This window comes from Triturus cristatus, chromosome 4_1, assembly GCF_964204655.1.
Source record: "Triturus cristatus chromosome 4_1, aTriCri1.1, whole genome shotgun sequence".
In the NCBI taxonomy this organism is placed as follows: domain Eukaryota; kingdom Metazoa; phylum Chordata; class Amphibia; order Caudata; family Salamandridae; genus Triturus; species Triturus cristatus.
In genome coordinates this window covers 590,405,618-590,431,751 of record NC_140585.1, presented here as the reverse complement: position 1 = coordinate 590,431,751, position 26,134 = coordinate 590,405,618, and the positions used below count along the sequence as shown (strand labels likewise).

Genomic DNA, 26,134 nt, shown 5'->3' with positions numbered 1-26,134 from the left:
ATCTCATACATATCTGCCAGGGTTCAAGCTGACACCAGTGCTTCCAGAAATGTGAGACACATCTCCCTGGCCGTATGCATAATTTTTTATATTGTAAAAATTGACAAGTCCCTATATTAAAGGTCACCTGTGCATCTGCAAAACCTAGGATCTGTCAAGTGTCAAGTCTGCCAGTCACCCACGCCTCCATCCTTCAACTGACGTACTTTGAGCAATTTGTTCAAATGGGTGAATGCTCCATATAATCAAGTCTAGTGCGAACAGAGTGTATCCAATGACCCTTTTAATTGCTTTGCACCATACTCGACACATCTGTTCTGCATCAATAAACTGTCCAGTTTATGGTCCCCATATGTGCCCACAACAATCTTTGGTCCCAAATGTCTCCGTCTGCCAACCAGCACACTGCATGATGCAGCTAAACTGTAATGTAATACACATCCAAGTACAGCAACTACAGACCACCATTGGTCAGTTTAATTCTAGTGGGAGAAAATCCATTTCCATAAACACCTTTTGTGGCAACTCAATCATTGCACCTTGGAACACGGATAAGCATTGCGGTAGGAAAACCATTTTTGCCAGAGCTACCCTGCCCCTGACTGAGATCTGTAAGATATACCACAATTTTTGGGGGCAAGAAGTTCGACCCATATTTAATTGATATTTCTCCTTGGCAATGCGGGAGGTACATATTCTCAAATATTCAAAATGAGTGACAGCCCAGTCTAGCCACACAACCAAAAGTCGCTGGACCTCCAGTCCCTTCATTCAAAACATTGGAAATATTTTATTATTTTTTCCGGTTGACGCTTAGACACGACAAACCCCTGAATTCCTCAAACACATGTAATAGAATTGAGATCAAATAGGTAAGCTGACGTATGTAGACGTCAGCATCATCTGCATACAGGGACACCACGTGAGTGGTCTCCCCCACATGAATCCTCCATAATTGCAATTCACTGCAGAGCCCTCACGGCAGCAGCTCCAAGGGAAAAGAAAATAGCAAGATGTGTAGGGGACATCCCTACCGTGTTCCCCGCTCCAACTTAAACCTCACCGAGACCAGTTCACACTTTTGCCAGGAAATTTCTATATCAGATGTAGGCCTGACCTAGCCCTGTCCAGGCAAGCCCATCCAACATATACTCCAGCTGATAGTATGGAAGCTCGCTCAAAATGTTATTTTCCAAACAGGTATAACTGGGACATTACCTCTTGCATAGATATCAAGGGTATTAGGCAGCTTTTAAGTCCAAGAGTTGTTTGTAAGAGCAACACAGAAACACTGATCTATGTTTGGTAATGAGTTTCACTCAAAGAGAAATCACATTAAGATAGAATGAAGATGAACTAGATAGAAGTTTAAGGAACTCTAATTAGTACATGGCCCGGTTTCAGCCAACTGGGGAACAATTAAAAGAGGCTTAGTACAGTCACAACGTTTCTAGTTGCGTCCATAACATCATGAAATTTGACAGCACTCTTTAATGAATCTGCTTCATAGTTGAAAGTTATCCAATGAAAAGCTTCTTTCTATGTATTCAGAAGCCCAGAAAAGTAGTCAAAGTAAACATTACATGAAAAATCAATAAAAGATTGCCAGTATCATTCTTCCGATAGGGTACTGCCACAAGTGTTTTCCTTCCCAATTAGCTCTGGTTTTATTTAGCTGGCTAAGAGCTGGACAAACTGAAGTTAATAGTGTAGGTTGTAAATCATTAGTGGGAGTTTGTGAAACTGAACCTTTCTGCGGGGTTGCCGACAACAGTAATGCAATATGAAAGTGAGAAAGGTTCTATACTATTGGCCTTACTCAACCCATTTAGATGAAATGTCTGCATAGTATGCACACTTTAAGAGTCAAGTCTGGAAAGTGCAAATATCACTGTTTTAAATACCACTCTTTAAATGATAAATCATATTCTGAAGAAAGTACATACCCTTGGATGGCGGCACGCATGAATCTGACTGTATCTATTTGTAGTTACATGGTAGAGGATTTCAGGCATGTTTTTAAACATGTCTAGTTTATTGACATGCACCTAAAGAAAGTAAACACAAATGAAAATAATCTTATTAATCATTAATGTGTGCATTTGAAAGGCTGTAGATAGATACAAAACGTTCATACATTCGAATATTGTCAAAACCAGAGGCTACAGATTATGCTTTACTTTCTACATATATTTGGCTCAACAGCCTAATCACATACAACCACAACAATGCGAGGGACTCGGGGCGTGGCTGCGTGGGGAGCAGCGGAAGATGGAGGTAACAACTTTGGGGAGCTCTGCTGCTAGCTCAGACAAAAACGACCGGTTGACTGGACCTTGGAAGGACCCGAAATGCCCAGAGAGACCACTCGCATTGATCTTCCAAGGTGCCTGCCGCGTATCGACCAGTCAGGGCTGCAGTCATTACAGAGCCTGCTTCTCTCCCACCCGTGCTGTACCGAACTATCGTTGGGAGCCGTGGGGGGGCGTATCGCCGGCGGAGCCAAGACCGGGGCCCGAGCAATGTGTCGGTTTGAGGCCTTGCACTGGGTCAGGAGGTAGGTCCCCCCCTTGGATATAACTGCTGGCAGGGGCGGACTGGCAACCCAAAAAACCCTGGCAATTTTATCGGATCAGCTCCTGGGGAAGCTCTGCCTGGCCTCGGGAGACTGGAAACGCTTGCTGCTTCTGTTACTGGGGCCGATATTGCAGCATCACTGCAAAACCGCCCCCCCCCACAGCTACAAAACCGCCCCCCACCGCTGTAAAACTGTCCCCCACCCTTTCAGCGTCCTGGGAAAACGCCCGATGCCCGCTATGGCCAGTCCAGCCCTGGTTGCTGGGGCCCTGGAAAGTGGCAGTTAGGGGAGGGGGGGCTGCCGGGTTGAGCCGCTGGTGGTCTGCCAGAGGTGACAGCAAGAGTTGCAGTGAGACGCCCACCTGAGAAAACCCCCCACAGAACCTCTTGAAGCTTAAACATCAGCCCTGGGACATTTAGCGGCTGCAAGCGGGACCCAAGCGGATGGTGGATCCTCCCTTGGCCCCAACGGACGGTCCCTCACTGACTTAGACAGGGACCCGAAGTGCAGCACCAGGACCCGAGGCTGCTCGTGCCAGCCCTGCCCGGGGGTGGGAGGGGTGTTGAGGGGGGTGCTTTAAGTGTGCCGAGTCTTGCCGGTGCTGAGCACTGGCAGTTCTAAAAAGCAGGAGCCGAGACGGGTCCCTATCGGGCTCTACATTTGTGCCCTCTCCCTCAGGGTGAAAAAAATACATATACCCATACCCGCATCCAAACCCATCCAAAAACTCAGGGCCGGTCACACAAACACACACACTCAAAATCACTCATGGAGGCTCCCCTAGGGTTGTGACCGTTTCCTGTGTCATGACTGGTGGGGAGGAAACTCCAGAGATAGGCCTGTCCTCCAAAATTCACCCACCTGGTTTCAACCTAGGGAAACCAGTGGCGGCTGGTGACATTTGAAAGTGATATTGGCGTAACTTTATTGTCGTACTGAAGTACAGCAAGCGAGCGTAGCGAGCGAGCTTGAACAACCTAAGAGGGGTTCGGGGGGGTTTTCCCCCTCAAGAAAATTTTGAAAAAAAACAGTGGACTAATGGTGCATTTTCAAGCAAACTTGAGGAAGCAGGAAGGTTAATAAAGCAATATGATTTAATTATTTATCATTTAAGAAATTGCCAATTTTTATGAGCTACAGAGGACAATCTTTGCGTATGCTGATGTTGGTGGGGCATATTGTGCATGTGTGGTTTGTGTGACAGAGTCACTCGGGATTGCTTGCTAGGTGGCTAAACGGCTACACTGTTAGCTACGTTTTGGAATGCTAGGTGGCTTATCTTAAGGCTGGGAAATAAACAACACATTTACACTCAAAAGAGTGTTGTGGTGATATATGCAGTCTGCCTCTCTCTTCATTTCTTCCTCATTCTTCTTCTCTGTAGTTTGTCTCTATCTCTTCACTGCTATAATCTTTTCTGATGTCTGTCTATTCTATGCTTTCTCAGTATACCTATGTATTGTATCTTTCCTCTCAGCAGTTTGTCTTTCTGCTAAACTTTCTCTTTTGCCTGTCTCTTAATCTTAACTCTGCTATCCCTCTACTCTGCAGAACCTTCATTTCTTTCTTGTGCCTTTCCTCCGATACTGTTCCTCCCTCACTGCAGTGTTTTACTGTTATGTCTCTGTTATCATTCCTCTCTGCTGTCTGTCTCTATGTTAATCGTCATTTATGCTGTTTCTTAATATTGCTCTGCTATCCTCAGTCTTCCATATTCGGACATTCATCTTTGTCGTCTGCCCCATCGTCTGCTCCTGACTCCACTTCATAAACCCTGAAAGGCATTGTCCAGTAAAGAGCTGATACTGTGATACCCACAAACGGGGAGGAGGAGATTCACATGAACAGCTTTCAGGTGCTCCATGCACTGAGCACATTTAAACCAGTGGCTATTTCAGTCCACTTCAAGGTGCTCCATGTCGGGTGTGAGATGTTGTAGCCTTTTACATGTGTTTCTGGGTGTCAGGGACATCCTAGCACTAACAGAGAGAGATTGTAGGTGTCCCTCGCTAAGCAAGACTCTGTCAGTGATGGACAGCTGGAATCCAAACTACCTGGACGGCTTTGTCGAGCATTCAAAGACCGGCTCAAAGCAGGTGGTGTGAAGGGAGACTCCAGGAATAGTGCAACACACTTATTACACTTGCCATAAAAATAGCAATGGTCAGCCCGCATTTTATTGTATAGAAAAGAACACAACTTCACTAATAACTCAAATATAGATAAACACATAAAAGAAATAGTAACTAATTCAATTCAATGTAATTAAATGTGTTTCGATTTCCTGTAACCAAGTATTCCATTAAGGCGGGATCATCAGAGACATTTTGTGCTGAGCATTAAACTACACAGGAGGCATTAACGTAGAGCCTATGGCTTTAGCTAATAAAACGCGTAGAAAACAGAAAACTGACAGTGGCGGAATTGGTAGCCTTTGTACATGAGGTCTTCTTAATAAACATTAACAGAATAAAGTTCCCCACACACCTCAGGTTCAGCAAGGTAGCAGAGGAAGGTAAGGGGCAGGAAGGGAGAAACTGCATCCAGTGGAGAGGGCATGGCGGAGGTAAAGGTACAGTACGACTGGGTGTACGGGCAAAAGGGAGATGGGGTGAAAAGAGAACGGGAGCCAGCAGCAGACGCATGAAGAGGTCGGTAGTAGGGGGCGTTAAGATGAAGAGACATGTTTGTAGAAGGCACAGGCAAGGAGAAATTACATGGAGAGGGCGACAGGTGGGGCCAAGGGCACATCGAGACAGGGTGGACAATTTAGCATTAGCAGTGCAGTACAAATATCATTTCAGAATGCCGAGTTTACGTCAGATGAGTTCAACGCAATATTTGATTTAAATATACATTTGCTATGTACATAATAACAAACACCATTCCACTGCCTTGCAAAGTTTCTCTTTCACGCCTGAAAGCTGTCGTTATGAAAACCCCGTTCCGCCATCGCTCCAGTTTCTTTTGTATTATACCTCTTTGCGTTGTTGCATGCTATGACTTCACTTGTGTGGTTTCCTTACCAGCGCTGACTGGCTTTTCACCTGCAGCTTTCTTATTTCAAGCCTTTTTCCTACCTTGGCTTTCAACTGATTCCCTTGTTCCATGCCCTTTTCCCAAGTGGCGCTCCAACCAGGAAAGCCAAGTTTAACCATGGGCATGTTTCCACATGCTTGCCGATCACCACAAATAATAATGCGCTCCTCGCATAAGATGCCCAATACAACACGATTCCACTACGTACTGTTTGAAATGAAAACCAAATTGATCTATGAGCATGCTTCCAAATGCGTGCTGATTTTGCCAGGGGTAGTGCGCCATGCATGGATTAACAATTTTAAATGCTGTTTAATAACACGCTCCCACTGCACGCTAAAAAAGGATAACAAACGTTCAGCCACCAGCACGCTTTCAAACACGTTCAGTTTTCTCAAAGGTAAAGTGCTCAGAGCGTTAAATAATCACCTTGAAGTACCCCTCATCAGAACACGCTTCCACTGCATGGTACAAGAGAGGCCGGAAGGCAAGTGAAGAAAATATGAAAGGCAGCCGCGGCCGGCATGCTCACAGGAGGGAGGGGAGGGGGCGCGGATGGGGAACAAAACACAATTAAAAAGTTACCTACCTTACCGCCGGGTACCGTGCCACCTCTGCTCCTGGGGTGTAATGGTGCAGCCGGGTCCCGCCGCCTGTTCCTACAGGAAGCAGCCAGCAGGCAGCAACAACGGTGTGTGACCCAAGCACGAGGAAGCGAGCAGCAGGCAGGCACTTAGCAGCACACGAGGACGATGTCTGTGTGGCGCGTGCCGCGGTGTGCTCCGACGCCATAGCTCATCACTCAGTCACGCTAACAGTACGCTTGACTGCCTGCCTGGAAATGGCCAATCACTGTCTGCATGGCTTCATAAGGCATGACAGTGATTGGTCATTCTTAGGCACTAGTGTCACCCACGCGCCGCGCCCAATGAGCCAATCCCAATCCAGACGCTGCTCCAGCAGCACCAGGATTGGCTTGAGCAGGGGATACTCCCCGCTCATTAGGAGACTGGGGGCTGCGGTATGCAACAACCCTCGGTCTCCTAATGTGCAGCCTTGTGCGCATGTTCGGGCTGGTCTGAAAAATGATCAGCCCAAAACCGAACATGCGCACTGAGTGACCCCTGGGCCTTGCTGCATGTTGTGTTGTTGACCTGTTGTGTCAAACCTGCTGCTGCCAGTGCGCTCCCACACCACACCCCCTTCAGAGCCATTGCCTCGGCCGACCGGTGGCCCGATTCACTGATAGGATAATTATTTTATTTGGGGGATTTTGGAGGATGATGTTTTGCAAATTAGTTAACTTAACAGTTAACTTTTTAATTCACACAGCGCCACTGATCCGGATAGTGGGGCAACGCCCCAGCTCCCTAATGGACGCCCTGGGCAACCCAACAATACAGCATCCCTGGGTGCAAAATCGTTACTTTCTGTACTCCCCTAGTCTTTTCCCTTCGGCTTGCTACCCTCTCACACTCAGCTCATTTTACCAATTTCAATCCCCATCTATAAACTATACACATCCAGGTCCCAATACGACTTCCAACTCATATTCAGTTGCCTGCGAGTGAGAATCAATACCAGGTTCGTAAATCTATCCCTTACATTCTAAGCCTCACCACGCTTATGCAGGCCCAGCAGACACACGTCGACTCAAAGTCCCGGTTGGCAGAACTGCAAACCACCTGGAGGACAGTGATCCAGTATGGCAGCAGTGTCGGACAGGACCACACCATACGGAAAAAATATGCATCATCCGCACCGCCTCTAGGACAACGCCGGGGAACATGGCATGTATTCGCAATGGGACGAGGTAGGCCCGGTGCAGGTAGTAGAACTGAATAAGTTTAAAGCCAGCATTCTTACACACCCTGGGGGTGAGCTCCAGTGCCCGTTTCCAAGCTGTATCAGACAGAGGAGTCCCAAAGTCCTCCTCCTAGCGCTGACGGAGACACAGCAGGTGCAACTACGTCCCCTGCAAGCAGAGCCCTGTAGTATAGCAATGTGACCACCCTCGCCTGGCCTATGATGAGAAAGAGGTGACACAAGCATTCATGCTCTGGCGGTTCTATAACTCCGCGGCCCCACCATTCACGTATCTCATGCACGAGAGCACTGTGGAGCAAAAAGTGCCCCACTTTTCTCCTGAAGTTCATAGAAGGGAAAAACCTCACCCCGACAAATAAATCACCCAGAATAGCACCCCTCTGTGGAGCCCCAACCATCACCTCGATAGCTCCCAACACCAGGCAGCCAACAATATCAGGGTCAGATCATGCAAAACCCACTATGAATCAGACCACAGAAAACAATATTTTTTCCAGATAATCAGGGAGGTTTTTTTCCATGATATAGTTCTATTGAGCACTGCATGGTGTGTTGGTGTCAAATGAAAATACAGAAGTGCCACATCCAGGCAAGATTTTGAACTATATAACTGAGTTTCATTTAGATTCATTATATGTGCATTTATTTTAATGGAGATTTTGAAAATATGGCATGTATGTGACCCCTCCGTAACTTAGGGTGGACACATCTGGCCGAAGATTTAAGACGAGTTAGTGAAAAGTAGGTACTGAAATTTGCTTAGATTTATCAAAAGGGTCTGAGACCGTCAATATATATATAAAGTCCCTCAGGCACAAACATGATTATTCAAAGTCCACATTCATAGTCGGCCACAATGTAATGTACATTTATTAGGAATGAAGGGACTAAAACTGGCCCATTACCTCTTTTGTACCTAGTAAATACAAAAATTAAACAACTATTATTACTGCAAACCCACCTTAACTCCAAATTCTTCACTGAGGTTTGTAAACAAATACTCATATCCGTAGGCTGCTTTGCAATTGAGCCATACAACATGGTATGGACCCAGACTGATCCAACTTCGGACCAACTCCAAAATTCCAATCAGGCACTCCTCCTAAGCACAAAAAGTAGAATTACAGCAAATAAGTTGAATGAATGTACAGATCAAGCTCAAGCATAAAACATTTGAGTAAATGAACAATGCAACTAAACAACTTGACTAAATAACACTTGGCATCTGGAAATGTTTGGTTCTTTTGGGGTAATAGGCAGAAATATATATGTTTAAGAAAAATAGAATTTATCATTGGCAGAAATATATATTTTTAAGTTAAACAGAGAGTTTATCAAACATGTTAACCACCGTCGAGGGGTCTCCAAGAAATTAGTTCATGCCAATGCATACGCCCCAAATTTATCATCTGTACTAATAGCTAAATATGTAAAGGAATAATCTTCCCACTTCAGGATACACCGAAGTGTGTCTTTTCTCTGTTTCTTAAGCAATGATTGATAAACTCCAGAAGAATTCCATTCCAAGAGACAGCTAAGTCATGTTATGAAATATGGAGCACGAGTCCTGTTTTTTTTTTGTTATCATTGCCAGGCTCGATGGCATTTAATGTACTTTGTCGATCTTCAAAGTCGGTAGACGAGCGTGTTGAGTTGCTTACAAAGTAATTATTCAGAGTCCCAGCTCCTTCCTATTCCCAGCGGATGATAACCTGGCACCACCTTCAAAAGAAGAGTCTACACCTTGTCATTTATTTTATTTATTCAGTTTTAAGTATTTAATACAGCATAAACCTACTACATGGTGTCCCATCTGTCAATTTAAGTATCACACGAAAATGAGGTGGCGGGGGCTATCCGCGCGTTGAACTCGGGCAAGGCCTCGGGTCCGAACGGCTTGCCGGTCGACCTGTACAAGCTATTTCCGGATAGGGTTGCCCCTCACCTGCGCGCCATGTTCGTGGAGGCGCGGGGGAGTGGGGCCCTCCCGTTGGATCAGCGACTGGCGACGATTGTGGTTATACACAAAGAGGGCAAACCCCGAGATAAGTGCGCCTCATATAGGCCTATCTCACTCCTTAACGCAGAGCCGAAAATTCTGGCTAAAATCCTGGCGGCCCGGTTGATTAGGGTACTCGGTGACTTGGTCCATCCGGATCAATCCGGATTCATCCCGCACCGTAACACAGCGTTAAATCTTCGGCGCCTTCATGGTGTAATCGCCAGGGCGGGCACGCTGCGTGAACCAGCTATTGTGGCGTCTCTCGATGCCACGATGGCCTTTGACACGGTGGAATGGGCATATTTGTGGGCCGTGTTGACCAAGTTCGGCTTTGGCCACGGTTTTGTGAGCTGGGTGAGGTTGCTGTATGAGGGCCCTCTTGCGAGTGTGGTGGTAAATGGCCGGGCGTCGACTCCGTTTCAGCTTGGGAGGGGTACTCGGCAAGGTTGTCCCCTGTCGCCATTGCTGTTCGCCCTCGCCCTTGAGCCGCTGGCTGCGTGGATACGCTGGCACCCGGATATACGGGGACTTAGATGGTCGCCTGAGCACGAGGACCGTATATCGCTCTATGCTGATGACATCCTGTTGTATCTTGCCTCACCCAAGAAATCACTTATAGTGGTCTGTGACGTACTCACATCTTTCGGTAGGAACTCGGGTCTCGTTATCAACTGGAGTAAATCGTATTTATATGTTCTTAGTGGCGAGGTTCCACCGATCCCTCGAACTTGTTCGATCCAGGTTGCTCAGCAGGGCTTCGTGTATCTGGGGATCTTTATCTCCATAGATTCTGCCGTGCGATATGAGAGGAACCTGCTCCCCCCCCTAGCGCGCCTGAGGCGGGATGTGGAGGGCTGGCGGAGGCTGCCGCTCTCCCTCGTTGGGCGTGCGGCCCTGTTCAAAATGATGTCTCTTCCCCGGTTCCTCTACGCACTGCAGAATACTTTGGATTGGATACCGGCCAACTACTTTCGGGAGGTCGAAGGCCTCCAACGAGCGTTGCTGTGGGACGGGCGGCCGCGAATAGCTATTGCAAAGTTGACGCTCCCATGGTACGACGGGGGTATTGCGCTTCCAGACATCCGACGGTACTATTGGGCCACCCAGCTGAGTGCGATTAATCATGGGTTTTATGGCCCGGCCCTCAGCCCTGGGTATGCCATGGACAGGTGGTTGCTGTGTGGTGGTAACTATTACAGGGCATTGTATTCGCGGTCCCTGGACTCGTCCCTCACGGGGCCCACTGGTGTGGCGGTGCGTGTGTGGAAGATGGCAACTGACTCGCTGGGCTGGAAGGATAGGCTCACCCTCGCTACCCCGCTGTTTGAATCTGAGAGATTGGGTAGGCTTTGGCACACAAAAGGCTTTGACAAATGGGACTTGATCGGCATCTCCAGGGTCGGAGATGTCCTGATTAAGGGGAGGGTGAAGTCCTTTGAAGAGTTGCAGAAGGAGTATGAGCTGGGGCCATCTGAGTTTTTCCGCTATATTCAGGTGCGTCACGCCCTCCTGGTTCACATGGGATTCTCGGAGGACGGCCTATGCAGGAGGGGATGTGGTATGGTGGGTACTTTCCTGCATATCATTTGGGAATGTGGTGTCATCACGGAATTCTGGCGGAGAGTCCATGCAGTGATGGGGGAGGTGACGGGCATTGCTATGCAGCCGGAAGCGCGGTGTTGTCTCCTGAATGTCTGGGTGCCCACTGATCACAATGCGGCGCAGACTCAATGGGTGACTCTGGGTAACATGGTCGCTAAGAGAGATATAGCGCGATTGTGGGGATCCGTGGCCCCCCCCACATTGACCGCGTGGAAAGAAAATATGGACTGGAGTATGCTAAGGGAGAAGACGGTATATTGGGCTAGAGGCCGCCCTCGGAAGTGGCACGCCATCTGGGGGGGAATTTGTCTTGCCCCTGATCTGGATCCCCCCGAGGAACAGCTTTCCTCCTAACCTTCTTTCCAGCTCAGTATGGTTAATGGACTTCTTTGGCCTCTGCTGTCCCCCTTCTTCCTCTTTTCACGGTACTGTAAATGGTAGATGATTGGGGTCCTGCCTCCCCTGGGGGGCTATCACCATGGGCATTCAGTGTTCTTGCCTTGCTGGGGGTTGTTGTGTGTTTTGTGTTTATTTAAAAAATGGAATCTTTGCACTCCTCCTTCAATGTACTGTGGACGCGTCTCTGTTCCTCTTTACCGAAGCTGCCGAACCTCCGGGTTGTCGGCTGAATAGCTGTGTCCAGACTTTTGAAAATAAAGGTTTTTAAAAAATAAAAATAAAAAAAAAAGTACCACACGAAAAACACATTTTAAGTGTACAACAGCTGATCAGAGGATGGGATTTATGTATAGTGTTGGCACCAGTGGGGGAAACAAGCCCTCTCTAATTATTAGGGTAATAACCAAGCTAACTGTGTGTTAAACACTATTGTATTGTTAAATGGAAGTCAAACAGGCTTTCCAAAATATTGGTATAAAAGTGCTTGATACTCCAGTTTGCAGGTACAATGTTTTTTTAAGATTCTAAAGTTAGGTTAGCCCTATGTTTATGGATTTAATACCTGCGACACAAATTGCGCTGGCTGATTAATAATGCTTTCATTTTTAGCTGTGCGCCAGGAGTCAAGAAATTCTGTTCCCCCCACGGTTATTGCTTTAACAATGCTTTCTTTTACTTTGGAGGTGGATGGCTGTTTTTGTAAGCCTTGCTTTTGAGCAGGCACTGCTTACCTTGTCAGTAAGTTTACTGTCAATTTGAAAATCTAGAACTGCAATAACTGCACCGATCTGTTTTCATCAACGGGTCCTCCTCAACACCATTTTAGATTCACTTCTTATTCCAGCTGAAAATGTTCAATCCCTACACATTCTGTCGGATCTTGGTGCACATTTTAAACTGTTGACCACTCCATTTTCCTTTGAAATACTTACCAATCCCTGTATTTTTTCCAATATGAAATTCTCCGCAATTAACTCAGAGCATTATGGTAATCCAGCCCAAATACCTGCAAGTATACACCTACCTATTATTTTTTTTACCCTTGTGGTGCGCAGTTCCCCCTTATCTAAAAAGTAAGCCAGACTGCTCCATTCACAGGAAACAGGTCATGATAACACTGATAAGGAAAACGTTTGAATTTTAACTAGATAGCCTCTGTTATTCTTTTTCGCCTTCCCTCATCTCTTCAAGATTATTCCTGCTATTTTACACAGTACTTATAAATAGCAACTACTGCTACATGTAAAACAATATTTAATCAATAAAAAGATTGTATTCAATATGCAAATTCTGAAAACTGGCATTCATGGTGTTTCTGGTACTTTTTAGTCCTCACTCTCCCTCCCACATAACTGGTTAGGATACTAATTGGAACAAGCATTGGCATAGCCAATAGGTCTCGCCTTTGGGACCTTATAAGTATTTAGTTATGCAGCACATATCCTTAAAGCACCAACATTAACTGTTGCATAGCTAAACACTTACAAGGTCCCAAAGGCGAGACCTATTGGCTATGCCAATGCTTGTTTATAATGTCAAAACACTGATTTTGTTGGAAAGGCGAGACCTATTGGCTATGCCAATGCTTGTTTATAATGTCAAAACACTGATTTTGTTGGAGGTACCAATAAATAGAAGTTTATTTTATCAATAATTTAAATTGTTATTCCTGTGAGTGGTTGTGTAGGCAGGGCCCAGTGCACTGCTTTGCCAAGGGGGGGCCTATAATGCTGTTAAGACGGCCCTGCTTCGATAGTAGATCTAGCTACAGCGTGTGTCCATCTGGTAAAGCATCTGTGGCAAAGGGCACACTTCCAGAAGCAGAGATCACCTTGCCATGGCATGCACCTATGAATTCAGAGCTATCATTGGAAGAGCAAAACACACAAGATGATAGACGGAATGTTGCACATTGGCAAAACATTCACGCCCAATCACAGATCTGGGTTTAATCCATCGTTATTTTGCTCACCACGCCACCCCAGTTCAGACATGGCCATATGCAAATCAGACTTGACCCTGTGGCTCATGGGAACAGTCCAGCCCGAACTGCCAAACCATGTCTTCCCTGGACCGGAATCAAGCATCCTAGGACCGGTTTTGGGGTTTCACCCCTCTTCAGCCAGGATAGCTTGACTCCAGTGCCGTAGTGAGCACGGGACCCACGTCTGGGCATACCCTTCCCACATAGGGCGAACAGCAAAACACACAAGATGATGGACGGAATGTTGCACATTGGCAAAGCATTCACCCCCAGTCACAGATCTGGGTTTAATCCATTGTTATTTTGCTCACCACGCCACCCCGAGTGGGAAGGGTATGTCCAGACGTGGGTCCCGTGCTCTCCATGCCACTGGAATCAAGCTATCCTGGCTGAAGAGGGGTGAAACCCCGAAACCGGTCCTAGGATGCTTGTTTCCAGTCCAGGGAGGACCTGACTTGGCAGTTCGGGCTGGACTGTACCCATGAGGCACAGGGTCAAGACTGATTTGCATATGGCTGGGTTCAAACTGGAACGGCATGGTGAGCAAAAAAACGATGGATTTAGGCCCAGATCTCTGTACTGGGGTGAATGTATGACATTGTTCTGCATTCTGTCCATCAACTGTTGTTTTTGCATCATTGGAAGAGAGCACTTGGGGGTCACAGTATGAGTGTACCACACCGTGTTATAGCTCACCTTACACAATTCTTCTCGTGGCAAGCCATATTTTTCAAGTGTGCTCTCCCTGTGGCACAGTTTGCTCTGCAAGGGTGCTTGCCTGTTGGCACATCTGCTGCGTGTGTGCTGGTGGCACTGCAACCCTTTGTAAGTGTGCCACACTAGTTCTTGAACTACCCTTGTACATATCCTTTCCAGTCTGGTAAGTGCACCCTTCTGGTGGAAAGGGTTTTCTTCTGCATGTCCTTGGAGTCACGTCTGCAATACAGCGAGCACATGTTTCATTGGTAGCTAGATAGTGCCGCAGCAAGAGTTTAAAAATGTTATTAAGCATTTGTAAAGAACACAACTGTGTTCTTAGTAACTGTTGATGTGCCAAGTCTAAGGTACCAACAGCCAAGGCTCCTCCATAATGTCGGAGGGGTGTAGCAGAACGAAAAATAAAATGATAATAAAACAATTTTATTATCCTCTTATTTTTCACGTGCAGGCAATGCTGCTGAGTCTAGGGCAGGTGGGGCCAGGCAATCCTCTCTTGACAGTGCAGGGACTGGGAGGAGAAGTGGTAGGCACTTGTAAATGCGCATGTCAGTTTAGCCTCCCGTCTTAGGCCGGCAAAACAGACATGCGCCTTTAGGTTTCTCCAACACAGCTGTGTTCCAAAGCCAGGTGGAGAAACACCACAGACTCCCTATGCCTGAGAGAGTGGCAAGCAGCCCGCTAATGCCAAGCCCCAAGCTGCTGTCATAGCATGAGAGCAGCATCTGGATTGGATGGGGAGTCTGTGAACGTTGTCCCAGGGACTGCTGGGAGCAGGAAGATTAGATGAACCCAGAGGTGCGAGGTGGCCGGCCTACAGGTAAGTCTTTATTTATTATTAATTCTTCCCCTCCAAAACCCCTCCCCCCCACCGCTGCTGCCCAGTGTACAGTGGCTGCTGCCGTGACTCGGTACTGGTAGTTAACTAGCTCATTTACTCTGTGCCGTGGCGTCTCTAGGCGCTGGGGTGCCAACTGCCATTGGCAGTAAAACATGAAAAAGGGAGTTTTGACCACGAGCCAACATACCTGGTGGGAGGGTTCTGTACTTAGCAAGTTAGAATATAGTTGTGCGTAGATGTGCTCATTATTGCTACACATAAATCAGGTTAACTTGGACCAACATGCAGGCAATAAGCAACTGGTTTGTATCAAATTGTGTGAAATAGTATTAGTTTTTCTCAATTCTTAAAAACAAAAAACAATTATATTGAACGAACTATAAGTTTACTAAACAAGTTAACATCTTTTATCTTTAAAAAAACATGAAAGAGGTACTGGAGGAGGGGCTTAACCCAAAAAAAGAGGGCCATGGTAGGAGCAAGGTGGGAGGTGCCGTTATGGGGCAGGAGGGGAGTACCGCCCCGCTTTAACAAGAGCAGGTTCTGTATCATCAGTAGATGCACAGATGAATTTGACTTTTTGGTATGTCTTGAGACCAGCTTTCGCGCCGCACATATGTGCACAGGTTACTTTTAGCATGGTTCTTTGTTTCATGTGCACTGCATATTTAGAATGTGTACGTGTGCAAACGTCTTCACACATCTGCACACGTACACAGCTATAGAGGGCACCACAGACAAATGTCCATGATATAAAAGTATACCAAATTCGGCTGAAACATATGCAGAAAAGTCGGCCATCTTTTCACACCTACTGCACAGATTTCCAAGACTCTATCCAAGAATCTTTGTATTCAAACAAATTTACTGGCAACTAATTGCACATTTATGGTAACCGCAATAGCGATCAAAGTGCATTAAAACAACTGTAATATAAGCTAAAAGTATTAGAACGTTTAACACAGAATGCGCGAAAAATTGTGTTGCTTATAATCTGCATATATTTATTCATGATTTTTGTTTCAAAATAAGTCAAGAATTTATTTTAATTTGAAGTGAAACCTCAATTAGACATTTGCCTCAAGTGATGGAACCCCTACCGTCTTCATGACTTCAGCAGCATCATGCCGTTAGGTACCAGAAATCCTAAACACAACTTGTGGGCTTTGAGATCCGGCCTGGTGTTCAAACCCCTAACTGAAACCACCCAAACAAGTAGGTGCCAGAAAGCAGAATCTTCAGAATAAGTTAAGCGTGACCAATGAAGTGCAATACAGTGGCCCATTTTGCACCTCAAGCAGTCCCAATCATAACTGTGCCCATCTCATGGCAAAGCAACACATGTGTGTGTGCCCCTCTGTTGCCAGAGCAACACTTTTCTATGTGTGCCCCACCAGCAATCAAGATACCCATTTATGTGGTTCTTTTTAGTGTCAATACTCCCCTTGGAAGTGTAACGTTTAGAGCAGAGCTAATTGTCGAACTGAGTTTTTGGTGGCATGACAGCTGCACTTGTAAATGTGCCTGTCTTCCAGCAGATATAACATTGCAACATTGCCATTCGCGTAACAGATCAGCAAAGGTGCTGCCATCCGATACCCAAAGAGCCCTCATGGTATTGTAATCTTGGTATTAAAAGAATGGTAAGTATGTGACTTCAATGGCCACACATGCCATTGTGTGGATGGAGCCTGGTGAACAAGTTACTTACCTTCGGTAACGATGTATCTGTAAGAAACATTAGTTAGTTAGATTCCTCACCTTAGAATATCCCCAGGCGTCAGACTGGATCCGGCAGATTTTTCGTCAGCAATACCCCTTGCGCGTCGCTAGGCGTCGTCTGCGGCTCCGCGTCCGTCGTCGGCGTCGTGCGCCGGGTTGACGTCGTCGGAGTACTTAGACGCCGCCCTCGCGCGCTGACGTCAGTTCTTGTACATAGCCTTCCGCGCCAGGAACGCAGAGCCATGCAAAGACCGACACTGGTGCCAAAAATAAAATCTAGGGGCCTGAAAGGACAACCTTAACCCTAGATGTCAGTTCGCAGAACGGGGAGGATGGGTGGGTCGGTGAGGAATCTAACTAACTAATGTTTCTTACAGATACATCGTTACCGAAGGTAAGTAACTTGTTCATCTGAAAGAAACACGTTAGTTAGATTCCTCACCTTAGAATAGATACCCAAGCAATACCATCCCCGGCGGTGGGTCTGCGAACCAAGATCACACCAGAAAGTCCTGGAGGACAGAACGGCCGAAGAAGCCATCCCTCCGGACTTGGCTGTCAAGGCAATAATGTCTAGCAAACGTGTGTAGCGAAGCCCACGTTGCCGCCTGACAGATGTCCTGCAAAGGGACTCCTCGTCCCAAAGCAGTAGTAGCCGCTGTGGCCCGAGTGGAATGGGCGCGCAGCCCAACAGGAGGGTCCTTTTTTGCCAAAGAATAGCAAATTTTGATGCACAAAACGACCCACCGAGAGATGGTCCGTTTGTGCACAGCTTTCCCCTTCTTAGCACCCACGTATCCAACGAAAAGTTGGTCGTCCACCCGGAACTGCTTTGTGCGGTCCAAATAAAAGCAGAGCGCACGTTTTGGGTCCAGACGGTGGAGCCTCTCTTCCTCTTTGGAAGGATGCGGAGGCGGAAAGAAGGTGGGCAAGGTGACAGACTGCCCAAGATGAAATGGAGTCACCACTTTCGGAAGAAAGGAGGGACGAGGCCGAAGGACAACCTTGTCCGGATGAACAGAGAGAAAAGGAGGCTTTGAAGATAAAGCCTGGAGCTCACTCACCCGTCTAGCCGAGGTAATGGCTACCAGAAAAGCAGTCTTAAGCGTCAGCAGACGAAGAGGACAATTATGAAGAGGCTCAAAGGGAGCGCACATTAGAAATGTGAGAACCAGATTCAAGTCCCACTGAGGCATTACGAAAGGGACAGGAGGGAACGTGTGAGTAATGCCTTTCAGAAAGCGGGTAACAACAGGGGACTTGAAAAGAGAAGGCTGATCAGGAAGCCGCAAAAAGGCAGAGATGGCAGCAAGATAACCTTTCAGGGTGCCCAGGGCAGAGCCCTGCCGGGCCAAAGAAAGAAGAAAGAGGAGAACCTCAGAAAGAGGGGCGGAAAGGGGATCCACAGCCTTTGCTGTGCACCATGCCACAAATTTGTTCCACCGGCAGGCGTATACCGTCTTTGTGGAGGGACGCCTGGCTGCCAGAATGAGATCACAGACTTCAGGAGGCAAGTCAAATGGCATCAACTGCCGCCGCTCAATCTCCACGCATGGAGGTGGAGGCTGGACAGGTTCGGGTGGAGGACCGTCCCCTGCTGCTGCGACAGAAGATCCTCCCGAAGGGGCAGACGTATCGGAGGATCGGTCAGCATACTGAGTAGCTCGGGATACCAGTACCTTCGTGCCCAATCCGGAGCCACCAAGATGACTTGGGCCCGGTCGTGCCTGATCTTCTTCAGCACTCTGGGCAGAAGTGGTATAGGCGGAAAGGCGTATAACAGACCGCAACTCCACTCGTGACGAAAAGCGTCGCCGAGCGAGTGCCGCCTTGGAAATTCCAACGCGCAGAACTGCTGACATTGCGCGTTCTCTTCGGTGGCGAATAGATCTAACCAAGGCTCTCCCCACTGCTGAAAGAGACCTTACGCCACTTCGGAGCTCAGACGCCATTCGTGATCCATCATGCACCGGCGGCTGAGTTTGTCTGCTCTGGCGTTCAGAGAGCCCGCCAGATGTTGAACCACTAGGGTGACGCCCTGGTGTTCCAGCCATGTCCAGAGGCGCAGAGCCTCCTGACAAAGGGTCCACGACCCCACCCCGCCCTGTTTGTTGCAATACCACATGGCGGTGGTGTTGTCCGTGAACACCTGCACGACACTTCCCCTGACAGAGGGAAGGAAGGCTTTCAGTGCAAGCCGGATCGCTCTCAACTCCAACAGGTTGATGTGGAGACGAGACTCCGCCGGAGACCAGAGGCCTCTGATCTCCGCCTCTCCCATATGGCCACCCCATCCCAGGAGGGACGCATCCGTCACTACGACATGCTCCGGTTGGGGAAGGGAGAGGCTCCTGCCCGTGACCCAATCGCGGTCCGTGAGCCACCACTGCAACTGCTGTGCAGTGCCCTCCGAGATCAAGACGTGGTCGGACAGGTTGCCGTGATGCTGGGCCCACTGAAACTTCAGGTCCCACTGCAGAGCCCGCATGCGCCGCCTGGCGTGATACACTAGTAGGATGCAGGAGGCCATCAGCCCCAGAAGCCGCAACACTAGCCTGACCGAAACCCAGGATAGAGGCCGAAAGATGGGAATCAGGGCCTGTATATCCCGGACCCGCTGTTCCGGCGGATAGACCCGGAACTGCGCCGAATCGAGAACCGCTCCGATGAAGAGGAGCTTCTGAGAGGGACTCAAGTGTGACTTCGGCACGTTGATGGAAAATCCCAGCAAATGCAGGAGATCCGCCGTAGTCTGGAGGTGGGAGACGACTGTCTGGGGCGAGCCCGCCTTCAACAACCAGTCGTCGAGATAGGGGAAGACTGGAACCCCTGATCTGCGCAGATGAGCTGCGACCACCGCCATCACTTTCGTGAACACCCGAGGGGCACTGGTAAGGCCGAAGGGGAGCACGGTAAACTGAAAGTGCTCTTGGCCCACCGTGAACCGCAGGTAACGCCGGTGGGCCGGCAGGACGGGGATGTGGAAATATGCGTCCTGCAAGTCCAACGCTACCATCCAGTCTCCGGGGTCTAGGGCAGCTAGAACCTGAGCCAAAGTCAACATCTTGAACCTTTCCTTCCGGAGGAAGGCATTGACGTTCCGAAGGTCCAAGATAGGGCGTAGGCCCCCTTTGCCCTTCTTGGGAACCAGAAAGTAGTGGGAATAACAACCACGACCCACTTCTGGACTCGGAACGCGCTCGACGGCACCCTTGGCCAAGAGGGCCGAAACTTCCTCGTGGAGAAGATTCAAATGATCCCCCGAGATACGGTGGTGCTGCGGTGGCATGGCTGGAGGGGTCGTCTCGAAGGGGAGGGAGTAGCCCCTTCGGACGATTTGCAGCACCCACCTGTCCGATGTGATGGACCGCCAGTGGAGCAGGTGATGGCGAACTCTGCCGCCCACTGGCGTGGAATGGGCCTGAAAGCTCGGACTAGGAAGGCTTTGAGGCGGATGCTGCCGGGGTGGATGTGGGCTGACCTCGTCGACCTCCAGAACCGCCTCGGCGGAAACCACGTCCGCGCGCAGGTTGGTTCTGCGGCTGGTGGCTAGGCGCACGTGAGGAGGCACCCCTTCCTTGGCCACGAAAGGGGCGAAAAGCGGAAGATTGCGACCGCGGGGCCGAGAGGCCCAAGGACTTGGCCGTAGCCCGGGAGTCTTTAAAGCGGTTCAGCGCACTGTCCGCTTTCTCGCCAAACAGGCGAGTGCCATCAAACGGCATGTCCATGAGGGTGCTCTGGACATCGCCCGAAAATGACGTGGACCGCAGCCAGGCTTGACGTCTAAGCGTCACTGTGGTAGAAATGGCCCTACCCAGCGAGTCCGTTGTGTCAAGCCCACATCGGATAGCGTGCCGTGCTGCATCCCTCCCATCGGCCAGAGCCTGGGTAAGTCGTGTCTGGACCTCCTCCGGACACAGGGGCAGCACGTCCTCCACCGCATCCCACAGAGTGGGAATAACGGTCCAAGAGACAAGCGGTGTTCAAAGACCGCAGGCCCAAACTAAGGGAAGAGAACAGCTTCTTGCCAAACTACTCTAGTCTCTTGGAATCCCGGTCCGGCGGGGCGGTCGGGAAAGAGGATTGGGAGGTGGAGGCCTGGATAACCAGGCTCTCAGGGGTAGGGTGTTGGAACAGGAAACTGGGGTCGCCCGGAGCAGGGCGGTGGCGCCTGGCGACGTTCCGGTCCACAGGAGGAACTGTGGAGGGCTTGGACCAGGTGCCCTGCAGAACGTCAATGAGGGCCTCATTGAATTGCAGCAGAGGCTCAGTGGAGCTTGCTGCAGACTGAAGCACCTCAGTAAGGACGTTAGTCCTCACAGCCACGGCAGGCAGCTCGAGCCCAAGGGCTGCGGCTGCCTTGCGCAGCACCACGGAGAAAGCAGCGCCCTCCTCCGAAGCCACAGTCGGAGGAGAGACAAATCCAGTGTCTGGAGAGGTATCCAGGCCACTGGCCTCCCCCAGTTCATCTGCCCAGTCCTGGGACAGTTGAGCCTGAACGGCTAGAGGATCCTCAGATCCCTCCCAGTTGTCCCCATCATCCGACTCCTGGTATAGAGGAGAAAGTAACGGAGCCGGGCGGTAGACATAATGTGTCTCTAGCGGCGTCGATCTCGGCGTCCATCGACGCCGGACCGGCGCCGGGCCCGGAGTGGGACTGAACCGGGGCTCGGCGTCGAGCGGAGTCGACGTCGGCGGTGGTACCGGTGTCGACGCCGGCGGAGGAGGCGTGACGAGGTCGACCGGAGTCGACGGGGACTCGAGAACGGGTCCCTCGGGCGCTTGCGGCGTCGAGGCCGGAGCCGACAACGGCGCCGGGGCCGGAGCCACCGGCAGGCAAGGCAGCCCAGTCGGGTCCGCGTGGCCCGAAGGCGCACCAGCGGGCGCCGACAGCGGGGCCAGGCTCCTCATGGCCGAGAGGAAGGCACTGACCTCCGCCGGCGTCGCGTCAGTCCCAGGGACCGGCGGGTATGGGGACGTGCGCGGCGCCTGCGGCTCCGCCGGAGCCGCGGGGGTGGAACCACCCTGGAACTCGGCCGAGTCGCGCGACCGGCGAGGGGAGTCCGAAGAGCGGTGTCGCCTCTTGGAATGCTTCGACTTACCCGAAGACTTGGATCCCGACGACCGATGGTGACGTCGGCTGCGGCTCCGCGACCGATTCTTGGACCTCCTCCTGGACCGGGATCGAGAGGCGCGCGGAGCCGAGTGGCGAATCTCGAGAAGCTTACGGGACCGCTCCCGTCTAGCCTTCGAGGTCAGGGCCTTACAGTCCGAGCACGACTCCGCGTCGTGGTCGAGGCCCAAGCAGTACAGGCACCGGCGGTGATGGTCCGTAACCGACATCAATCGGTTACAGTCCGTACAGGCTTTAAACCCAGGCATCCTACCGGCACCGGTGTCGATTGACAGGATCAAAAAGGATCAAAAAGTTAGTCAAAAATTGACTAAAGGGGTAGCTCTCCCGGATCTGTGCTTACTGGCGCGGAAAAAAGAAGAACTGACGTCAGCGCGCGAGGGCGGCGTCTAAGTACTCCGACGACGTCATCCCGGCGCACGACGCCGACGACGGACGCGGAACCGCAGACGACGCCTAGCGACGCGCAAGGGGTATTGCTGACGAAAAATCTTCCGGATCCAGTCTGACGCCTGGGGATATTCTAAGGTGAGGAATCTAACTAACGTGTTTCTTTCAGATGCTTCGCTCTGGGAAAGAAGCACAGTCTTTGGACCGTCATATGCTGCACACAGAAAAGGAGTTTGTGGAATGTGGAAAGTGTAGTACAACACGAGGCCTGGGCGGGTAACTCCACTCAGTTCTCAGACTTTTTTTCCTCGTTCGTGCTCACCAATGTTAAGTTGGTGAGCGTGAGTGAGGAAAATCCAACGTAAAACCACATCCCAGACAGATTTCTCAATGAGGCCGGTCGCGGATGCTCGTGACTGCGCATGTTGAGAAGCCATCCATTCGTGTTGATTAAGCTGCCGCTCGAGTAGAAAATCTACCCGAGCGGCAGAAAGACGCAGTGCCCTCTTGCACTGCACATGGTGCTGTCTGTGCTGATTTTCCAGCATGGGACAAACACCAGGTGCTAAAAATCAGCGCAAACAGCACGTCCTAACGCACCTCAACACGTGCGGAACTCTATATAGCTTCGTGGAGTTTTTTGGTCAACTCTGCCCAGGCCTATACAACACACATATAGCATACTAGTCCCCTTGTGGTTCACCTGGCCCTCTACGAGGGCCTTGCATGCCTTTCCCCAAGTATCCAGTAATCTTCTCTAGTCAAGGTACAGTATCTAGCCTCCACCTCTCTCTATATATAGGCAGTGTCTGCACTTGACCGATTAGCCATGTTGTTCGTTTTGTTGCCACTAGAATCCCAAAAAGGGAACAGGTTGGAGGCACTGCTTGTATTCCAGAAATACAAATCAAAGCCACAATGATCTCTCCGAACTTATTATTTCATTTATGAGGGAAAACACTTGCAAATGTCATGTTATGATGCAAATGGTAGGAGACCCACAATCAACAACCAATGGTTCTAAAATCTTAACATATGCCATCATCTATCCAGTTTTATTTTAATCTCCACTCGCATTATCAACATGAATGGCAGACATGAAATGCTGCAGCCATTTTAGATTACAACTTCTTAAAAATTCTGTATGAAGACTTTCACTTACATTTTCACAAATCCCTCTGCATAATTCGTACTAACAATCGAGGGTGCATTTTTTAACACATTGCTGGAATATCGTAGCCAGTCTCTTTGCTCCTGGAGGTAGACCACAAATATGTATCAACAAATCTGTAGCAAGTCAACTAAAGTCCAGAGCCAGCAGAGAGCAGGGATTTTTTTTTCGTATTTATGAGAAAGGCAAGAAGATGTTTGGCACAGAGTGCCGTGGGTGTGCCCCATTCTGACACATACTTTGTGGTTTGACGCCTCCTCATTAGTTTGCATCATACTGCATTTACCCTTTTATGTATATGATTCCCAGAGCCCTCCCTTCATTATCCCAGAGCACGCCGAGCTGTGGCGGGTGGAAGAAAGGTGGTGAAAATCCATACACTGTTTAGTCTACGGTGGGGAAAAACAGAACATTCCGTGTGACCACTTACACACCACACACCAGTTCTGCAGCTTCCTTTCTGGATCAGCCTTACCTGGTAAATCAGCAAAAATCTCCCCGATGCAAAATGCGCAACCACGTCAAATTCATCTCCCGGGTGTGACTCAAACAGGCATGTGTGACTGTCGACGTGTTTGGGAGCCTCAGTTCGGCATCTTTGAAAGCTGGCTGACTTGACTGATAATCACAGCAAAAGGAGGGCTGTGCAAAGTTTTTTCCACCCATAAAGTGCTGCAAAGTTGCACATTGTTTCCCCTTGCCATGTTTTCCGATTTAAGTTCGCTTTCAACTCTGCAAAAGCTCTCTGGGTGTTGAAATGCTCTTATTAACACTAACAACAAGCATTGTCTGGGTGTTGAAATGCTCTTATTCACACTAACAACAAGCATTGGCCGCGTGACGTGGGAAGCTTTAGTAATGTAAAAAAAAGAAACACGCTAGTGATGCACGCGTGCGCAGCAGCACGAAAAAGTTAAAGTGATCGCGCTGGAAGGGAGGCAGATGGCGGCTGCGCACGTGCACGCTCACGTGAACGCAAGCGCTAGGCCACCAGGCAGCACTTTGAAAACCCCGATACTAAATGTTTCGGAGCAGCGCATGCGCTGGCTCCGCGGGACCTAAAAAGCTTCACTAAAAGAATACTGTTACAGAAGGAAATCCAGTCCATGCATGTGTTCCAACATACAACTCTACAACGGTACAAAGGTATAGCTGGGTCGGTGCTTTGAAGGACAGTGAGCAATGACCAAGAGTAATAAAATCACAAAGAGGGTAACTTGTATGTTACTCTTGCTATAGAAAATTTAAAATATGAACAAAGTAGAAAATGCAAAAAACGAAAACCAAAGTCAACAACAAACACTAGCAGAAAGCACACAGCTGTATGTGGTGAAAGAACGGTGTAGGCCCAGATTTTGTACTGACCAAAGAAAGGTTAAGAATTCACTTGAAGACATAATGGAATAAGTAACTTGAAAGGGTTGCAGTTAAAGGCCAACTTGTGTTTAGCAAGCTTGAAGGTATTATGGAGTTAGCACACAGGTTCACTGGCATGCACTTTGTGTTTACAAATAGATTGTAAATTGATTAGACAATGGGTGCAGAAAATCCAATTAGCATAGAACACAAAGAGGTCTTAGGTGCACGAAGATAAAGCACACACTCCACTAAAATTGTATTTACCACATATATACATGCACTCACAAAGAATGGCTACGTTTGCTAAGCACTATTAGAAACTGCAATAGAGTATATGTATTGAATTAGGCTAAAGTCAAGGGTCACAGGTGATTTCATGTTTCTTACGATTGCCATGTATTAATCTGTAACTGATGAAATGAACTGCTTCTGAACTTTTGTAACCCTCATTGTTTAACTGTGAATAAAAGAAGCCGTTTGTAATGCATAAAATTGAGAAAGGCTGCCTGCCTGTGTAAGAAGGGTCAGTTTCCCTGTTGCGACAGTAAAGAGCTGTCTTTACATTTTTTTTTAAAGGTTTTATGTCACCCGCCAAACACTCCGTCGTCCTGGTACCCTTCATTTCACCAAGTGCTTGGAAATCTCCCAAAGCTAGGAGGGCTGGTAGTCAGTACATATGCGACAAGGCTCCAAGCAGCCTAGATACATAGAACGTCCTTTCCTGGTAGATGCATTCAGAGAGGAATGATTGTAAAAACATACAGAGAGAAAACATATATAGAGACCCCCACGTTACCACCCTTCACATGTCTGTAACAAGAACCGTCTTTGAAACATCACCGATGCAGATTCTGTTGAAATGAGCAGAAAATATCTCAAGAGAATGAATTCTTATATTGCTGAATTACTTTCATAAATATCTTTGCGTAAGTGAAACTCTGATAGAACCCAGGAATGAAAGAAAGAACCATAGAAGAAAGTTTTGTAGAGGTGCCCACCACAAAGTGAACAGGCATACAGAATAACAGTCTAAGTCAGAGAAAAAACAGAGTAAATGTAGTGGGGACCTGTTTTCATCAAGTGAGTAGACTAATGGGAGTCGTGGCCTAGTAAGATGGACGACAGACCATGGTTGTCCTCGACTTCAGGTCCCTCAATGAAACTACAGAAGAAATCCTAGCTGAATCATGGCGTAGAAGCACAGAAAAATAGGAATCCATACCCAAGAACACCATAATTTGCCTGGTTGACCGATATCTGCAGTGGACTCACTGATCCTGTGTCCGCGTGGTTGAAGCTTGTCCTGACACTGAGGAACAGGGCCTGGGGCAGCATGCTGTGCTGGGAAGAGAAGTTCTGCCCTTGCTTG

The 26,134-nt window shown here is 48.8% G+C and overlaps 1 protein-coding gene across 1 annotated transcript in view; it reads right to left on the bottom strand.

Annotated features, from left to right (window-relative positions):
* The window catches only part of DCLRE1C (DNA cross-link repair 1C), a 483,826-nt gene that overhangs the window by 266,736 nt on the left and 190,956 nt on the right, over positions 1 to 26,134 (bottom strand). The window contains exons 8-9 of the mRNA XM_085652918.1: positions 8,406 to 8,546; positions 1,947 to 2,048 (exon numbers count right to left, since the gene is read on the bottom strand). Coding sequence (XP_085509044.1) covers positions 1,947 to 2,048; positions 8,406 to 8,546 — 243 coding nt within the window. The remainder of the gene's footprint in view (positions 1 to 1,946; positions 2,049 to 8,405; positions 8,547 to 26,134) is intronic.